This window comes from Ranitomeya imitator, chromosome 7 (assembly GCF_032444005.1).
Source record: "Ranitomeya imitator isolate aRanImi1 chromosome 7, aRanImi1.pri, whole genome shotgun sequence".
Classification (NCBI taxonomy): domain Eukaryota; kingdom Metazoa; phylum Chordata; class Amphibia; order Anura; family Dendrobatidae; genus Ranitomeya; species Ranitomeya imitator.
In genome coordinates this window covers 222,404,966-222,422,435 of record NC_091288.1, presented here as the reverse complement: position 1 = coordinate 222,422,435, position 17,470 = coordinate 222,404,966, and the positions used below count along the sequence as shown (strand labels likewise).

General features: G+C 43.0%; 1 protein-coding gene across 1 annotated transcript in view; it reads left to right on the top strand.

Moving 5' to 3' along the window:
* Nucleotides 1–13,030, top strand: part of LOC138645673 (reticulocyte-binding protein homolog 2a-like) — a 79,395-nt gene extending 66,365 nt beyond the window's left edge. Inside the window, exon 4 of the mRNA XM_069735130.1 lies at nucleotides 12,472–13,030. Coding sequence (XP_069591231.1) covers nucleotides 12,472–12,917 — 446 coding nt within the window. The 3' untranslated portion in view covers nucleotides 12,918–13,030. The remainder of the gene's footprint in view (nucleotides 1–12,471) is intronic.
* The last annotated feature ends 4,440 nt before the right edge of the window (nucleotides 13,031–17,470 follow it).

The window sequence follows — 17,470 nt, the reverse complement described above, 5'->3', positions numbered from 1 at the left end:
GGGGGTTGAGTTACCATCGCCCTCCCCTTTCCTCAGAGGTATAGATTTGTTAGCAATACCTATAATTCTCAGAACTTGGCTTGCGACCATGGCAGAGTCACAGCACACACATCAGTAATCTTATATTAAAATTAGTTTTCTATTGAATCCAAACGTGGTCTGGCTATTCCGCTCTATTTACGAGAAATCCATTTCTCAGTTTCTGGTGGAGCTAGACTCCAGCAAAAGGCCACGTTGGGAAGCTTTATTAAGGCACGTTCTGAATATGTTTCTGGCATATCTCAATCATACAATGGCGGCGCGCTATGGCTTATGTAATAACTCCCCCTTTTCAACAAGCAACGTGGCTGTGCTACATGCTACGCGGCAGTGCTATATGCTACGTGGCTGAGCTATATGCTACGTGGCTGTGCTATATGCTACGTGGGCTGTGTTATATACTATGTGGCTGTGCTATATACTACATGCTGTGTTATATGCTACAATAGCTATCACTCATGTAAGAAGTGAAATCTTGCATTGTACTATACCTATATTTCTCTGCTGTATCTGTGCATCATGAATCGTGGTATGTGTTAAAGGGGGGGGGGGGGCACTGAGACTCTTTCGCCCGGGGCCCTCAAAAACCTGGAGCCGGCCCTGGAACCAATGCCTGCTATTGTAGGCCGACCAGGTGGATTTTTCAGGCATTTATGTTCCTTAGGAAGGTGATAGAATATCGCAGTGTTGGGATTCCTATTTGTCAGAAATTTCTTTTCTTTTTTATTTATAATATTTTTTCCAAAAGCTTCATTAATTAAATAATGATATTCAACTATACATTTTTTTGGAAGGATCCGAATTTAATTTTTTATAATATTTTTCATCGCCAAGTATATTATTTGCTTCTTTCAAATATATATCCCTATCCTGAAGTACTATACCCCCCTTTATTAGCCTCCCTTATTACTATTTTGGCATTATCCTTAAGATTTTTTATGGCACTTCTTTCTTCCCTAGAAATATTATTTTTATAGCCATTTATTTTTTTTATTTTAAAAATTGGTTTTTAGAAAAATAAGATTCTTTATTAAAATTATTTTTTTCCTCAGTCATGTGTCTGAATTCTTCATTTACCATTGAAAAAAATGTTTCCAAGTTGCTGCCCCGATGATGAATCGGGTTGAAATTAAACTGTGGACATATTTCCTTGTGCAGAAAATTATCTTTTTTATCTGTAGTTTCTTCTTTTTTCTGTTCTATATTTTCCAGAATGGAAAAATGACGTGTTATTGTTAATTTCCGTACATATTTATTGAGATCTAAAGAAAGGTCGAAGGATTTTGCTTTTTGTGTTGGGCAAAACCCCAGACCTTTGGAGTATGTTTCCACGTTCAGGAAACGCTGCGTGTTTGACGCTGCATAGAGCCGCAGCGTCAAACACGCAGCGTCCAGATGTTACTGCATAGTGGAGGGGATTTTATGATATCCCGTCTGTACTAAACACGCAGGCTGCAGACCCGCGGAAATGAACATGCGGCACGTCTTTTCAGAACTCAGCATGTCTGTTTACAATGCGGCGATGCTCTGTCGCCGTGCCGTAAATTTACCATTGACAATCATTAGACCGCATCCAATGATTGGTCACATGCGCAGTAACTGCGTTAACGCAGCTTACTACGCATGTCTACTACTCACATGCCGGCTTACCTGTCCTGCCGTTGGAAGTCCCGCGTCCACTGCAGTTCTCGCGGTAAGATACAGTGGGGCAAAAAAGTATTTAGTCAGTCAGCAATAGTGCAAGTTCCACCACTTAAAAAGATGAGAGGCGTCTGTAATTTACATCATAGGTAGACCTCAACTATGGGAGACAAACTGAGAAAAAAAAATCCAGAAAATCACATTGTCTATTTTTTTATAATTTTTTTTGCATATTATGGTGGAAAATAAGTATTTGGTCAGAAACAAACAATCAAGATTTCTGGCTCTCACAGACCTGTAACTTCTTCTTTAAGAGTCTCCTCTTTCCTCCACTCATTACCTGTAGTAATGGCACCTGTTTAAACTTGTTATCAGTATAAAAAGACACCTGTGCACACCCTCAAACAGTCTGACTCCAAACTCCACTATGGTGAAGACCAAAGAGCTGTCAAAGGACACCAGAAACAAAATTGTAGCCCTGCACCAGGCTGGGAAGACTGAATCTGCAATAGCCAACCAGCTTGGAGTGAAGAAATCAACAGTGGGAGCAATAATTAGAAAATGGAAGACATACAAGACCACTGATAATCTCCCTCGATCTGGGGCTCCACGCAAAATCCCACCCCGTGGGGTCAGAATGATCACAAGAACGGTGAGCAAAAGTCCCAGAACCACGCGGGGGGACCTAGTGAATGAACTGCAGAGAGCTGGGACCAATGTAACAAGGCCTACCATAAGTAACACACTACGCAACCATGGACTCAGATCCTGCAGTGCCAGACGTGTCCCACTGCTTAAGCCAGTACATGTCCGGGCCCGTCTGAAGTTTGCTAGAGAGCATTTGGATGATCCAGAGGAGTTTTGGGAGAATGTCCTATGGTCTGATGAAACCAAACTGGAACTGTTTGGTAGAAACACAACTTGTCGTGTTTGGAGGAAAAAGAATCCTGAGTTGCATCCATCAAACACCATACCTACTGTAAAGCATGGTGGTGGAAACATCATGCTTTGGGGCTGTTTCTCTGCAAAGGGGCCAGGACGACTGATCCGGGTACATGAAAGAATGAATGGGACCATGTATCGTGAGATTTTGAGTGCAAACCTCCTTCCATCAGCAAGGGCATTGAAGATGAAACGTGGCTGGGTCTTTCAACATGACAATGATCCAAAGCACACCGCCAGGGCAACGAAGGAGTGGCTTCGTAAGAAGCATTTCAAGGTCCTGGAGTGGCCTAGCCAGTCTCCAGATCTCAACCCTATAGAAAACCTTTGGAGGGAGTTGAAAGTCCGTGTTGCCAAGCGAAAAGCCAAAAACATCACTGCTCTAGAGGAGATCTGCATGGAGGAATGGGCCAACATACCAACAACAGTGTGTGGCAACCTTGTGAAGACTTACAGAAAACGTTTGACCTCTGTCATTGCCAACAAAGGATATATTACAAAGTATTGAGATGAAATTTTGTTTCTGACCAAATACTTATTTTCCACCATAATATGCAAATAAAATGTTAAAAAAACAGACAATGTGATTTTCTGGATTTTTTTTTCTCAGTTTGTCTCCCATAGTTGAGGTCTACCTATGATGTAAATTACAGACGCCTCTCATCTTTTTAAGTGGTGGAACTTGCACTATTGCTGACTGACTAAATACTTTTTTGCCCCACTGTAAGTTCTCGCGATAACTTAGCTTACCGTGACAACTGCCGTGCAAGTGACCGGGGGGTTATCGCCGGTCACACTAGGCTGGTTCTCACGGTCAGCTGATTGTGAGTGCTAGAATGTAGGTGATCATCTACAAGCTCTGCTGTCTGGATGTCAGGCATCCAGATATAGCAGAGCCAGACTCGTCGTGGGACACTCGATATTAAATGGACTATATCGGACTCAGGGAGTATACTGTTGGTTTATTATTTTTAATTTTTTTCTTGGAGAACGAGGGTGTCGCAGGAATGAGCGTACAATAAAGATGTCAAAACTGTGTGGTGCTTTATTTCATTAAAATACTTTATTCTGCATGTGTGTGTTTTATTAACCCTTTATTACTATTGGATTAATAATGGATAGGTGTCATAATTGAAGCCTCTCCATTATTAATCTGGCTTAACCCCTTAGCGACCGCCGATACGCCTTTTAACGGCGGCCGCTAAGGGTACTTAAACCACAGCGCCGTTAATTAACGGCGCTGTGGAAAAAGTGAATAGCGCCCCCCAGAGTCGGATTTTCTCCGGGGTCTCGGCTGTCGGGGGTAGCCGAGACCCCAGAGAACATGATTCGGGTTTTTTTTTACCCACCCCGCATTTGCGATCGCTGGTAATTAACCGTTTACCGGCGATCACAAAAAAAACGCGATCTTTTTAATTTCTCTGTCCTCCGATGTGATCGCACATCGGAGGACAGAGAAAAGCGGTCCCAGGTAGCCCCCCAATACTCACCTGTCTCCCCCGATGCTCCTCGTGTCTCCCGGTGGGCGCCTCCATCTTCAAAATGGCGGGCGCATGCGCAGTGCGCCCACCGGCCGGCCCCGCGAGAATCTTTGGGGTTTCGGCTGCCGGGGGGTAGCCGAGACCCCAAAGAACATGATCGGGGTTGGTTTTACCGACCCCTGTTTTGCGATCGCCGGTAATTAACTGTTTACCGGCGACCACAAAAAAAAAAAAGTAAAGTGTAATTCTCTGTCCTCTGATGTGATCGCACATCAGAGGACGGAGAAATAGGGGGATTCGGGGACCCTAGCATACTCACCTAGGTCCCTGGATCCTCCTGCTGCTCCTCCTGGCTGCCGGGGAAAAGAAAATGGAATATAGAGATCACTGCACACGTACAAGGAAAAGGTATGCTTGCAAGTGAAAGTTTATTTATAGTGGTTTATGAGGTCAAGCGACTGGTAAATTTTGACGTTTCGGCCAATACATAGCCTTGGTCACAACGTCGCTGCAAAAAACATAAAGATACAACTATTTACAATATAATATTTACAAAAGACAATGAAAACATGTTCTGTACACTATATACAAGATAAAAACTAAAGGGCATGGATGATAATCATGTACAGAGAAATGGCTCTGTGAGACTAAGTAACGAAGTATGCTAAATTGTGGTGCATCATTGCCAAGGGTTGTATATAAAACAAAAGGATCAAAAGAAGGGAATCCATCTTTGACACGGATGGATGTGCATAGAATAGTGCCTGCAGCTCAAACAAAGGATATATTAAAGATTCATATATAGGGCAGAAAGTGGCCCCTAGAGTCTTATCATCTAAATGGATCACATTCATTTCTAAGTAAAAACACAAGGCCGGCCACAGCTCAGGACACGGGAGTGTCAGCACCGGATTCATTTGGGAACCCCTTCGCCAGCGCCAGCACCCACCTAGACACGGCTGTGTCAGGATCCCCGCACATTGCCTATACGCAAGGCGCATCTCAGAGGGCCATACTGCACGTCGGAGCTCTTTCATTGACTTCAGACACCACTGTGTCAGATGTATTTGGACACACCATTCCTTGGACGTATGTCTGGTTTATCAGATAAGTATCCTCACACCTTTTTTTACTTTTTATCCTCTCTCTAATGCCGTATATCTCATATCAACTTCTTTCTGTTAGTGGCATAGACATGGGCATTGTACCCTAAGGAGCGCTTATGAAATTAACTTGCCCCTGGACCCAATTTCTTTTGCCAAACATTTCCACAGGTCAGATATTGTTCTTTTCTTTTAGTGATACTAGCACCATACTGTTATGACACACCCTCATTACTATACCTTCCAACAGGCTTCTGGCACACGACTTTGATAGCCACCTACTCCATTTGCTCCAAAGAGAAATCACTCAGCCCTCACTATGTGAGTTCCTATGAAAAGTACATGGTAGGTCTCCATTCCCATCTATATGTTTCTTGATACTTCAACATATATCCAGCGAACAGTTACACTTATTTCATTTTCCACCAGGACATAACCTGTCGCCAGTACCACACTTATAAAACCCTGAACTGAAACTTAAACTCTGCGTATTAGGTGGGCCACTCTTTTTTGCCTTGTGTTTTTACTTAGAAATGAATGTGATCCATTTAGATGATAAGACTCTAGGGGCCACTTTCTGCCCTATATATGAATCTTTAATATATCCTTTGTTTGAGCTGCAGGCACTATTCTATGTACATCCATCCGTGTGAAAGATGGATTCCCTTCTTTTGATCCTTTTGTTTTATATACAACCCTTGGCAATGATGCACCACAATTTAGCATACTTCGTTACTTAGTCTCACAGAGCCATTTCTCTGTACATGATTATCATCCATGCCCTTTAGTTTTTATCTTGTATATAGTGTACAGAACATGTTTTCATTGTCTTTTGTAAATATTATATTGTAAATAGTTGTATCTTTATGTTTTTTGCAGCGACGTTGTGACCAAGGCTATGTATTGGCCGAAACGTCAAAATTTACCAGTCGCTTGACCTCATAAACCACTATAAATAAACTTCCACTTGCAAACATACCTTTTCCTTGTACGTGTGCAGTGATCTCTATATTCCGTGAATTTGGAACTATTGGTTCCCTTCACTAGCACCGTCACCCTCACCTCAGTTGAGTGCTAGCCATCATAAACTCTTGGATCGGGGAAAAGAAAATGGCGGGCGCATGCGCAGTGCGCCCGCCATCTGTCTCCATCTGCTGGTCGGCAGGAGAACAGCAGTTGGGGCTAAAATTAGGGTTAGGGGTAGGGTTAGGGCTAGGGTTAGGGCTAGGGTTAGGGCTAAGGTTAGGGTTAGGGGTAGGGTTAGGGGTAGGGTTAGGGGTAGGGGTTGGGTTTGGGCTAGGGGTAGGGTTAGGGCTAGGGGTAGGGCTAGGGTTAGGGTTAGGGGTAAGGTTAGGGCTAGGGGTGGGGAGCACGGTGGCGCAGTGGTTAGCACAGCAGCCTTGCAGCGCTGGAGTCCTGGGTTCTAATCCCACCCTGGACAACATCTGCAAAGAGTTTGTATGTTCTCTCCGTGTTTGCGTGGGTTTCCTCCGGGCACTCCGGTTTCCTCCCACATTCCAAAGACATACTGACAGGGAATTTAGATTGTGAGCCCCATTGGGGACAGTGATGATAATGTGTGCAAAACTGTAAAGCGCTGCGGAATATGTTAGCGCTATATAAAAACAAAGATTATTATTATTATTATAGGGGTAGGGTTAGGGGTAGGGTTAGGGCTAGGGCTAAATTTAGGGCTGGGGCTAAATTTAGGGTTAGGCTTCTTTCACACTTACATCGGTACGGGGCCGACGCATTGCGACGGCCCGACATACCGTCGCACGTTGTGAAAATTGTGCACAACGTGGGCAGCGGATGTAGTTTTTCCTGGTGAGGAGGGGGCGGAGTTACGGCAACGCATGCGCGGTCAGAAATGGCGGATGCGACATACTAAAAAACGTTTCATTGGACTTTTTTTGTGCTGACGGTCCGCCAAAACACAACTGATCCAGTGCACGACGGACGCGACGTGTGGCCATCCGTCACGATCTGTCTGTAATACAAGTCTATGGGCAAAAAACGCATCCTGCGAACACATTTGCAGGATCAGTTTCTTGTCCAAAACTACGGATTGCGACGGATGCCAAATGACGCAAGTGTGAAAGTAGCCTTAGGACTAGGGTTAGGGTTGGGGCTAAAGTTAGGGTTAGAGTTGGGATTAGGGTTATGGTTTGGATTAGGGTTGGTATTAGGGTTAGGGTTGGCATTAGGGTTACGCTTGGGATTAGGGTTAGGTTTGGGATTAGGGTTAAGGTTAGGGTTGTGATTACGGGTGTATTGGGATTAGGGTTAGGTTTGAGGTTAGGGTTGAGATTAGGATTAGGGGTGTGTTGGATTTAGGGTTTTGATTAGGGTTATGGTTAGGGTTGACATTAGGGTTGTTTTGGGGTAAGGGTTGTGATTATCGTTAGGGTTAGTGATTAGGATTATGGATCGGGTTGGGATTAGGGTTAGGGGTGTGTTGGAGTTGGGTTGGAGCTAGAATTGGGGGGTTTCCACTGTTTAGGTACATCAGGGGGTCTCCAAACACGACAGCCAATTTTGTGCTCAAAAAGTCAAATGGTGCTCCCTCCCTTCTGAGCTCTGCCGTGCGCCCAAACAGTGGGTTACCCCCACATATGGGGCATGAGCTTACTCGGGATAAATTGGACAACAACTTCTGGGGTCCAATTTCTCTTGTTACCCTTGGGAAAATAAAAACTTGGGGGCTACAAAATCTTTTTTGTGGAAAAATATATATATATATATTTTTTTTATGACTCTGCATTCTAAACTTCTGTGAAGCACTTGGGCATTCAAAGTTCTCACCACACATCTAGATAAGTTCCTTGGGGGGTCTAGTTTCCAAAATGGGGTCACTTGTGGAGGGTTTCTACTGGTTAGGTACATCAGGGGCTCTGCAAACGCAACATAATGCTCGCAGACCATTCTATCAAATTCTGCATTCCAAAACGGCGCTCCTTCCTTCCGAACTCTGCCTAAACAGTGGTTTACCCCCACATATTGGGTATCAGCATACTCAGGACAAATTGGACAACAACTTTTGGGGTCCAATTTTTCTTGTTACCCTTGTGAAAATAAAAACTTGGGGGCTAAAAAATCTTTTTTGTGGAAAAAAAAAATATTTTTTATTTTCACGACTCTGCATTATAAACTTCTGTGAAGCACATGGGGGTTCAAAGTGCTCACCACACATCTAGATAAGTTCCTTAAGGGGTCTAGTTTCCAAAATGGGGTCACTTGTGGGGGGTTTCCACTGTTTAGACACATCAGGGGCTCTCCAAACGCGACATGGCGTCCGATCTCAATTCCAGCCAATTCTACATTGAAAAAGTAAAACGGCGCTCCTTCACTTCCAAGCTCTGCGGTGCGCCCAAACAGTGGTTTACCCCCACATATGGGGTATCGACGTATTCAGGAGAAATCGCACAACAACTTTTGTGGTCTAATTTCTCCTGTTACCCTTGTGAAAATAAGAATTTGTGGGCGAAAAAATCATTTTTGTGTAAACAAAAGCGATTTTTTATTTTCACGGCTCTACGTTATAAACTTCTGTGAAGCACATGGGGGTTCAAAGTGCTCACCACACATCTAGATAAGTTCCTTAAGGGGTCTAGTTTTCAAAATGGTGTCACTTGTGGGGGGTTTCCACTGTTTAGGCACATCAGGGGCTCTCTAAACGTGACATGGCGTCCCATCTCAATTCCAGCCAATTCTGCATTGAAAAAGTCAAACGGCGCTCCTTCACTTCCAAGTTCTGCGGTGCGCCCTAACAGTGGTTTACCCTCACATATGGGGTATTGGCGTATTCAGGAGAAATTGCATAACAAAATTTATGGTTACATTTCTGTTTTTACACTTGTGAAAATAAAAAATATGGTTCTGAATTAAGATGTTTGCAAAAAAAGTTAAATGTTCATTTTTTCCTTCCACATTGTTTCAGTTCCTGTGAAGCACGTAAAGGGTTAATAAACCTCTTGAATGTGGTTTTGAGAACCTTGAGGGGTGCAGTTTTTAGAATGGTGTCACACTTGGTTATTTTCTATCATATAGACCCCTCAAAATGACTTCAAATGTGATGTGGTCCCTAAAAAAAAATGGTGTTGTAAAAATGAGAAATTGCTGGTCAACTTTTAACCCTTATAACTCCCTAACAAAAAAAATTTTTGTTTCCAAAATTGTGCTGATGTAAAGTAGACATGTGGGAAATGTTGTTTATTAACTATTTTTCATGACATATCTCTCTTATTTAAGGGCATAAAAATACAAAGTTTGAAAATTGCAAAATTTTCAAAATTTTCGCCATATTTCCGTTTTTTCATAAATAATCGCAAGTTATATCGAAGAAATGTTACCACTAACATGAAGTACAATATGTCACGAAAAAACAATCTCAGAATCAGCGGGATCCGTTGAAGCGTTCCAGAGTTATAACCTCATAAAGTGACAGTGGTCAGAATTGCAAAAATTGGCTCGGTCATTAAGTACCAAATTGGCTCTGTCACTAAGGGGTTAATGTCATCTTACAATAGCAAGGTGACATTAACCCTTCATTACCCCATATCCCACCGCTACACGGGAGTGGGAAGAGAGAGGCTAAGTGCCAGAATAGGCGCCATTTCTGGGGCGGCTGCGGACTGGTATTTGTAGCCGGGGGTCAATATCCATGGCCCCTCTCTAGGCTATGAATATCAGCCCGCAGCTGTCTGCGTAGCCTTTCTGGCTATAAATTATATGGGGACTCCACGTTATTTTTTTGGCGGGGTCCCCCTGTTTTTATAGCCAGTAAAGTCTACGCAGACAGCTGCGAGCGGATATTCATAGCCTGGGAAGCTCCATGGGTATTAACTCCTTCCCAGGCTACAAACATCAGTCCCCCAGTCGCTGGCTTTCCCTCTTTGGCAGAGAATTTTTTTTTTTTAAATTAAACATATTGCGTTTAAGGCTGGGGTCAATACCCGACGCAGCTGCGGGCACTCGGGACTGGAGCGTTCAGCTACATAGAAATACATGCAGCCGCACGCTCCGCTCCTGAGTGCCGGTGGCAGTGCCGGGTATTGAAGCGAGAGACTTGTGTGAGTTTCTCGCGAGTGTGACCCCGGCCTAACGCAGATTTCGTGGGTGTGTGTGTGTCTTTATTTAAGGCCGGGATCACACATGTGAGAAAGTCGGACGAGTCTCGCATCTTAATACCAGGCAATAGAAATACATGCAGCCACAAGCTCCACTCCCGAGTGCCGGCAGCAGTGCTGGGTATTAAGATGCGAGACTTGTCCGAGTTTCTCGCATGTGTGATCCATCTATCGCAGGGGTGTCAAACTGCATTCCTCAAGGGCCGCAAACAGGTCATGTTTTCAGGATTTCCTTGTACTGCACAGGTGATAATTTAATCACCTACACACATAATGATTACAGCACCTTGTGCAAAGCTAAGGAAATCCTGAAAACATGACATGTTTGCGGCCCTTGAGGAATGCAGTTTGACACCCCTGCTCTATCGTATCTTCTGTCTATTATCTATCGTATCCATCTATCTATCTATTATCTATCAATGTATCTATCAATATATCTATCTAGCTATCTATTGATATATCTATATGAATAGATAGATATATTTATAGATAGATATATCGATACATAGATAGATACGATAGATACATACAATAGATAGATAGATACACTTGCTTTGGCAAAACTGATGTGTATTTGGTCCTGCCAATAAAGCTTCTTTGAATCTTTGATAAGATAGATATCTATCGTATCGATCTATTATCTATCTATCTGTTATCTATCAATATATCTATCTATCTATCATATTTATCTATGGTATCTATCTATCGATATATCGATAAATATATTTATAGATGGATTGGTAGATAATAGATAGATATATCGATAGATAAATACCATAGATAAATATGATAGATAGATCAATAGATAGATACGATATATTCATAGACAGATAGATAATAGATAAATAGATAATAGATAGATCAATACGATTGAATAGATACAATAGATACATATAATAGATACGATAGATAGATAGATACGATAGATATCTATCGTATCTATCTATCTATCTATCTATCATCTGTCTGTGTGTGTAAACATTATTCTTCAATGGAGTATGTAAATGAACAGGTTGGACAAGAAATGACATCACAATTCTTTTTTTTTTGTATATGTTTATTTAGCTTACAAAAACACACACAAATCCGCATAAAAAAACGCATGAAAAACGCAGGTGACCTGCCAGTGACCTCAAGGTGCAGATTTGGTGCAGATTTTACCTGCGTCAAATCCTGAGCAAATCCTGACGCAATCCTGACCGTGGACACATACCCTTAGGAAGCACCGCTAATTCAGCTTCTGTTGGACAGTATTCAGATAAAAGATCCGGATGGTATTTCTGGTATTAGTAGTGACCTCTATCATTTCTTTTCCTTTTCTGTATTCGGCAGTGTTTTTCTTTTTTCTACCTCCTCTGGACCCTCTTGGCCTCCTTTTCTTTTTAATGATTTTGTGGAGGTTTGGGGTAAATATTTTAGGATCGTATTTATTTCCCCTCCTTGGGTCGTTAGCGGTGCTGCTATTTGTGAACCATTCTCGATACTTGGTAATAATATCTCTATATGTAGATAAGGAATTAATAGAACAGAAAGTGCAGATGATGTAACGCAGCCCTAGTGAGGGTCCTGTTCTCAGCTCCTGCCACCGGAGGTTGGCGCCCTATATGTAGTGACAGTGGTGCCTCCGCTCCTCCGTGCCTGTCCTTAGGGTTCCTATTACGCCCTATGATAAGAGGAAAAGATAAAGAGTATTTGTAGGCCCTGAAATAGCTGACCGTCAGTATTAACCGAGATAAGGCAGTCACAACAGTGAGGTTAACAAGTTCATCCACCAACCGTCAAATGTCAGAAGAAGGAAAAATTATACCAAAAAATTCCAAATCATCAGCAGGTCGATAATGTAACTGTAGGATTATAAGAATGTGCCAACAATTAATGATCCTGTAGCTATGGCAACAGATGAAGTCAAAAAGCTTGTGTAGCCATCATTGGTGGTTCCAAAAAAGATAAGTCCGTGAGAGTAAACTGCCTTACCCTGATTCTTATATATCTGACTCCTGCCTGCCATATACTGCATCTGTTTTCTGTCTGTTTGGGACAATTGTCCGTCCAGCTTTAACAACTACTTAATAAGCCATGAATACAGTAATGGTCGTATCATCCCAGATCATCTTCTTACATCTGTGTCTCTTGCAGGAGTCGCCCCCATCGTTGTCATCACCAAAAAAACCAGTGGAAACTTCATGGAGGCTGAGAAGGAGTTCAAACTGAAAGGAGCCGAGGTTGTAATATCTATAGAGAACTACACGGAGAAAGATCATTTCAAAACCCGGGGGAAAACCACAGCTATCCTGAAGGTTATTCACAGCGCACTGGAAGACGTCAAATATCGGCTGACACAGGAAAGAAATCCCCAGAAAGACTGGAGAGAGCGGAAGAAGTTCCTGCTGGAGTATATACATAAGGCAGAAATGAAGGAAAAAGAGAATGAGATGAGAAGAGTGGAAAATAGGAGAAGAGAGGAAGAAATGAGAAGAAGAGAGGAAGAAATGAGAAGAGAGGAAGAAATGAGAAGAGAGGAAGAAAAGAAAAGAGAGGAAGAAAAGAGAAGAGAGGAAGAAAGTCGTTGTCTTATACTGTAAACCGGCTCTTAATGATGTTTACATAATAACCAAAAGGAGGGAATTGTATGTAAACCGCTAGTGCTGAAATGCTTATATTATACCCTGATGCTAAATATACACGTCTACATCTTATCAAGTCTTTGTCTTCCTTTCCTGTGTGCAAAATTATTAGACAAGTGTGAATTATGACTAAATCGCCATTTCCTGCAGATTTCCCGCCTCTGACTTTTATAAACCTGAATGCTGATTGGATAAAGCAGATCAGGTGACACGTATTTGTGTAATCAGGGGGTGTGGCCTCACTATGCCCCGCCTTTTATCAGGTTGTACAAAAGTAATAGGAGCTTGCCCTCATCAGGCAAAAATGGCCAAAAAGAAATTTCCGGACTCTGAGAAGTCCCAGATTATTCCCTGTCTATAGAGGACCCGGCTCCTGAGATTTTCAGATATTACAGCAAAGGTGAGGAGGCTGAGCCCGACCACCACTGAGCAAGACACAGAAGTACAAGGTGCTCAGAGACATGGCCGGGGTGAGGAGGCTGAGCCCGACCATGACTGGGCAAGACATAGAAGCACAAGGTGCTCAGAGACATGGCCAGGGTGAGGAGGATGAGCCCGACCACCACTGATTGAGCACTGAGCACCTTGTACTTCTGTGTCTTAGAGACACAGCCGAGGTGAGGAGGCTGAGCCCGACCACCACTGAGCAAGACACAGAAGTACAAGGTGTTCAGTAGAGTTGAGCTACTTTTACTTTTTTCGGATCGAGTCGGGTTTTGCAAAACCCGACTTTGTCAAAAGTTGGGTCGGGTGAAATCAGCCAATTATTGCGAAAAGTCGGGGATCGACCGAAACACGAAACCCAATGCAAGTCAACGGGGGAGCATAGTCAGCAGTGAGTGGAGGCCAGGAAAACATGTACAGTGCCCATTTTAATGTCAAAAACATCCATTCTTATTACTGAAGCTTGTCAATCTAAATTTACCTTATAATAATAGTAAGGCATTGAAAACAGGGGGTCATTTGGCTAAAGTTGTGGGGGGTAGGGCTGGTTCAAGATTTTTGTGGGCCCAGGAAACGCGGAATACGTCACGGCGGTGGAGCAGGGAGAGGTAAGTATTTCAACTTTGCAAGTGCTGTGATCCTTTTTCAAATAATTTTTATTGGAGTTATAACTTTTTAACCGGGCAGGAAAAGCTAGGAAGGGACGGAGGGGAAGGGTGGGATATGGAGATAGGGAAAATAAGCCCCTATAATAATAGGGGAAACAGGCAAACATATAGTAGATTAGTGTAAACATCATAGCTTAAATGATGTACATATTAGGCTATAGGATAGCATAAGTAATGCTTTGTGAAGATTCGCTAAGTAAACATCTAGTTCTGTCATAAAATAAAATGACATGGTAGGCTATAAACTAACATGAGTAATGCTTTGTACAGATTCGCCAAATAAACATTAGAAGGTAGGCTATAAAAATGGAGTGCCTGTCATGGACTCTAAGCTTAATATAATGCAGATAGTAGCTTGTGGTGTGCGGGATCACCTCCTGATGGTCCCGTGACAATGTGGGCAAAAAGTCTGGCTCAGTATCAAGGCTAATTGTTGGGAAGAAAAATAAATTTGACTTATAAGCGTAGTAATAATAAATGATTTTATATATGGGACAGGACTCCAGGTCAAGTAGGACCGGTGGGGAATCTAGGAGGATTCAGACCATGTCGCTGCAGAAAGATCATACCCTCCTCCGGAGTTGCAATATGTTCAGTTCCAGTCAGAAGTTTCACCAAAATAGTGGAGGAGGGCGACCATGAATACGCAAAATGGGACCTCCGGAGTTCCCGTGTGATGGATGAAAAATCACGTCGTTTTTTCAAGGTATCCTTAGACAAGACTCTTAAAAATGTTAGGTGGCCATAAAGGGAGAGCAGAAAACTTTTTTCGGAGATGTCAAACAGTTTACCCCTGACCCAGGCTGGAAAAAAGGAGACAATAATGTCTCTTGGCACATCTGATGGGAGGTTCACAGGTTTTTTAATTCTGTAGACTCTCTATAGTATTGGGATCATTAAGGTCAGGAAAGAATTTAGAAATCATTTTGTGAACGTAGTTTTTCAAATGAGGGGGTTTAACGGATTCCGGGACTCCCCTAATCTTCACGTTATTTCTATGTCTGTGATCCTCGAGAGTCGCCAGGTTACGTTTGAGTGAGTCTATGTCTCTTTGCATACTGTCTAGTAAGGCAGAGGACATGTTAAGAGTTGGAAAGGTACCTGAGTGGGGAAGATCACTACCCTCAGGGGAAAAGTCCTCCACACTACTGTCCGAAGAGACTACAGAGGGTTCGTGTGAGTCATGTGTAGATGAAGAATAATGATCACAGACAGATGATCTTGAGGAAGATAAAGATGAGGAGGAACCCAAGCTTTCCGCAATAGAGGTCAGCGCATCTTTTATGTATGACTCTGATGCTGTATCCGAATAGGAAGATCCCGAATTTGGTGGTTTAAAAAAAACTGAATCTGGTAATCGGAATTGTAATTGTTCCTTCAATTTTTTGTTAAAGTTGTCGCAGAAATCGCTCATCATATTGTCTATAGACGCTATAGTGAGAGCTATTTTCTCCTCCATAACAGGGGAAGAGCATGAAGACCTTGAGATGGGATCCTCCCCCCCTTGTTGGAACAGTCATTAGGACTCTGCTCTTGTGCATTTAGTGTATTATAACTTGAGTATAATGCACCTTCCGGTTTGGCTGTGAATGCTTTTGGGATGACAGTTTTAAGCCCCTTGTAATAATTATATGGATACTATGGAATCTAATAGCATGGGATAAAGCCAGTCCGAGAACAAAGTTGCAGCAAAGAATATTTTACTCAAAACAGAAAAGTAAACAGATATTTCTGCAATTGTAACGAGGTGATCAGCTCTATATAGTAAATAATAGCAGACAGAACATAATACAGATATTCCTGTTACAGTGACGAGGTCCTCAGCAAAATATAGTAAGTCACAGCAAATGGAGAGGCGAACAGATATATAAACAAGGAAGTCCGATAAGGTTATTAGTGCAAATGCACACAGTCCTTAAATGAGGAAGTCCAGCAAAACTCGATCACACATGTACACAGTAATTGTAGAAGGAGTCCAGTAATTCACAGATGAGGCGTTGTGTGAATGCAGTCCTGGGAAAGAGAGGATGAGGGAAAAAGAGAGAGCGCTATCTAAGCGTAGCAAGTGAGTAAATATTCCTGAATGAGACAAGCACAACTTGAATCTTGCTCACCTGGTGTGGTTGTGCAAAGAGGCACAACACTGGGAAAAGTTTTGCAAACAAGGAAGATACTTCCACAGGTACGCAGCCCGTTGCAGAGGTTCCAGAGATAGCTGAATGCAGACCACTGAGTAGTGAACAGAAGTAGCTGGGAGTTCACCAGCAGAAGCTCAGGAGCCAGCAGCACAAAATACTCAGGCACCTTAGCACACATGACCCGGACTTAAATAATCTGGACAGACAGGAAGTTCCATGACAGGGCGAGATACAAGACTCCATCTTGGATCAGGGCGAACAGGCACTAGGAAATTCCAGAATCAGGTAGGTCCCCCATACGATATGGCGGTGGAGTCCTACTATACCTGGGGTGGATGTCTTGTTAAGCGGTACTCCCGTGCCCTGTTGATGGCGGCGTGACCAGGGAGAGGAGGTAGGACTATTAAATAGCAGCGGTGATCGCCGGACCGGAAGTCCCGCTGTATGGGGCAAAGAGGAGCTACTGCGCATGTGTGTGTCACCATAGTAACTGGCTTTTGTATAGAACCTTGCGGTGATAAGAATATATAGACATCTCCGATTCAAAAAAGAAATGCACAAAATGCAGGTATGCCCGGCACTCAACAAGCTGCTATTCCTCAGAACAATTGTAAGTGTGATCTCCAACAGGCTAGGCGGGTTCCGTTCCCAATGAAGATGAGGCGGTGCTATGCATACATAGATAGTGATCCAAACGCATAAAAAGAGAAAAAAATGCAGCACTCACCCACATCTTCCAAAAATCAGAAGTCCTTTATTTAGGCATTACAAGCCATGTCGGACGTGGCATGGCATAGACAACACAGCGGAGGGGAGCGGGAGTGAATGGAGACAAGACAGACGACGGCCGTTTCGCGCTCCTGCGCTTTTACGGGTCAGGTGAATACTACTGGTGATGTCACTTCCTTATATAGGACAGGACTTACCATATAAAACACATATAAACATTTATAAACATTATTTAAAACCAACCTGTCTCCATCCACTGCATTTTACCGGCGAACTAAATGAGAATAGCCATGTCCAATTTATCATTGAGCCCTCATGGTCCCTGAGCGTTAGTTTTAAGCATCCATCGAGCTTCCCTTTGCAGCAATACCTTATTGTGATTGCCCCCTTGCTGTGGAAACTTAACTATCTCCAAACCAGCAAAGCTTAGCAGGTGGGGATCGCCGCCATGCATATCTTGCACATGTCTCACTAGGCGTACACGTCCCTTCCCTGTTAATACAGAGTTACTGGACCATAAGAGGCCTGATTG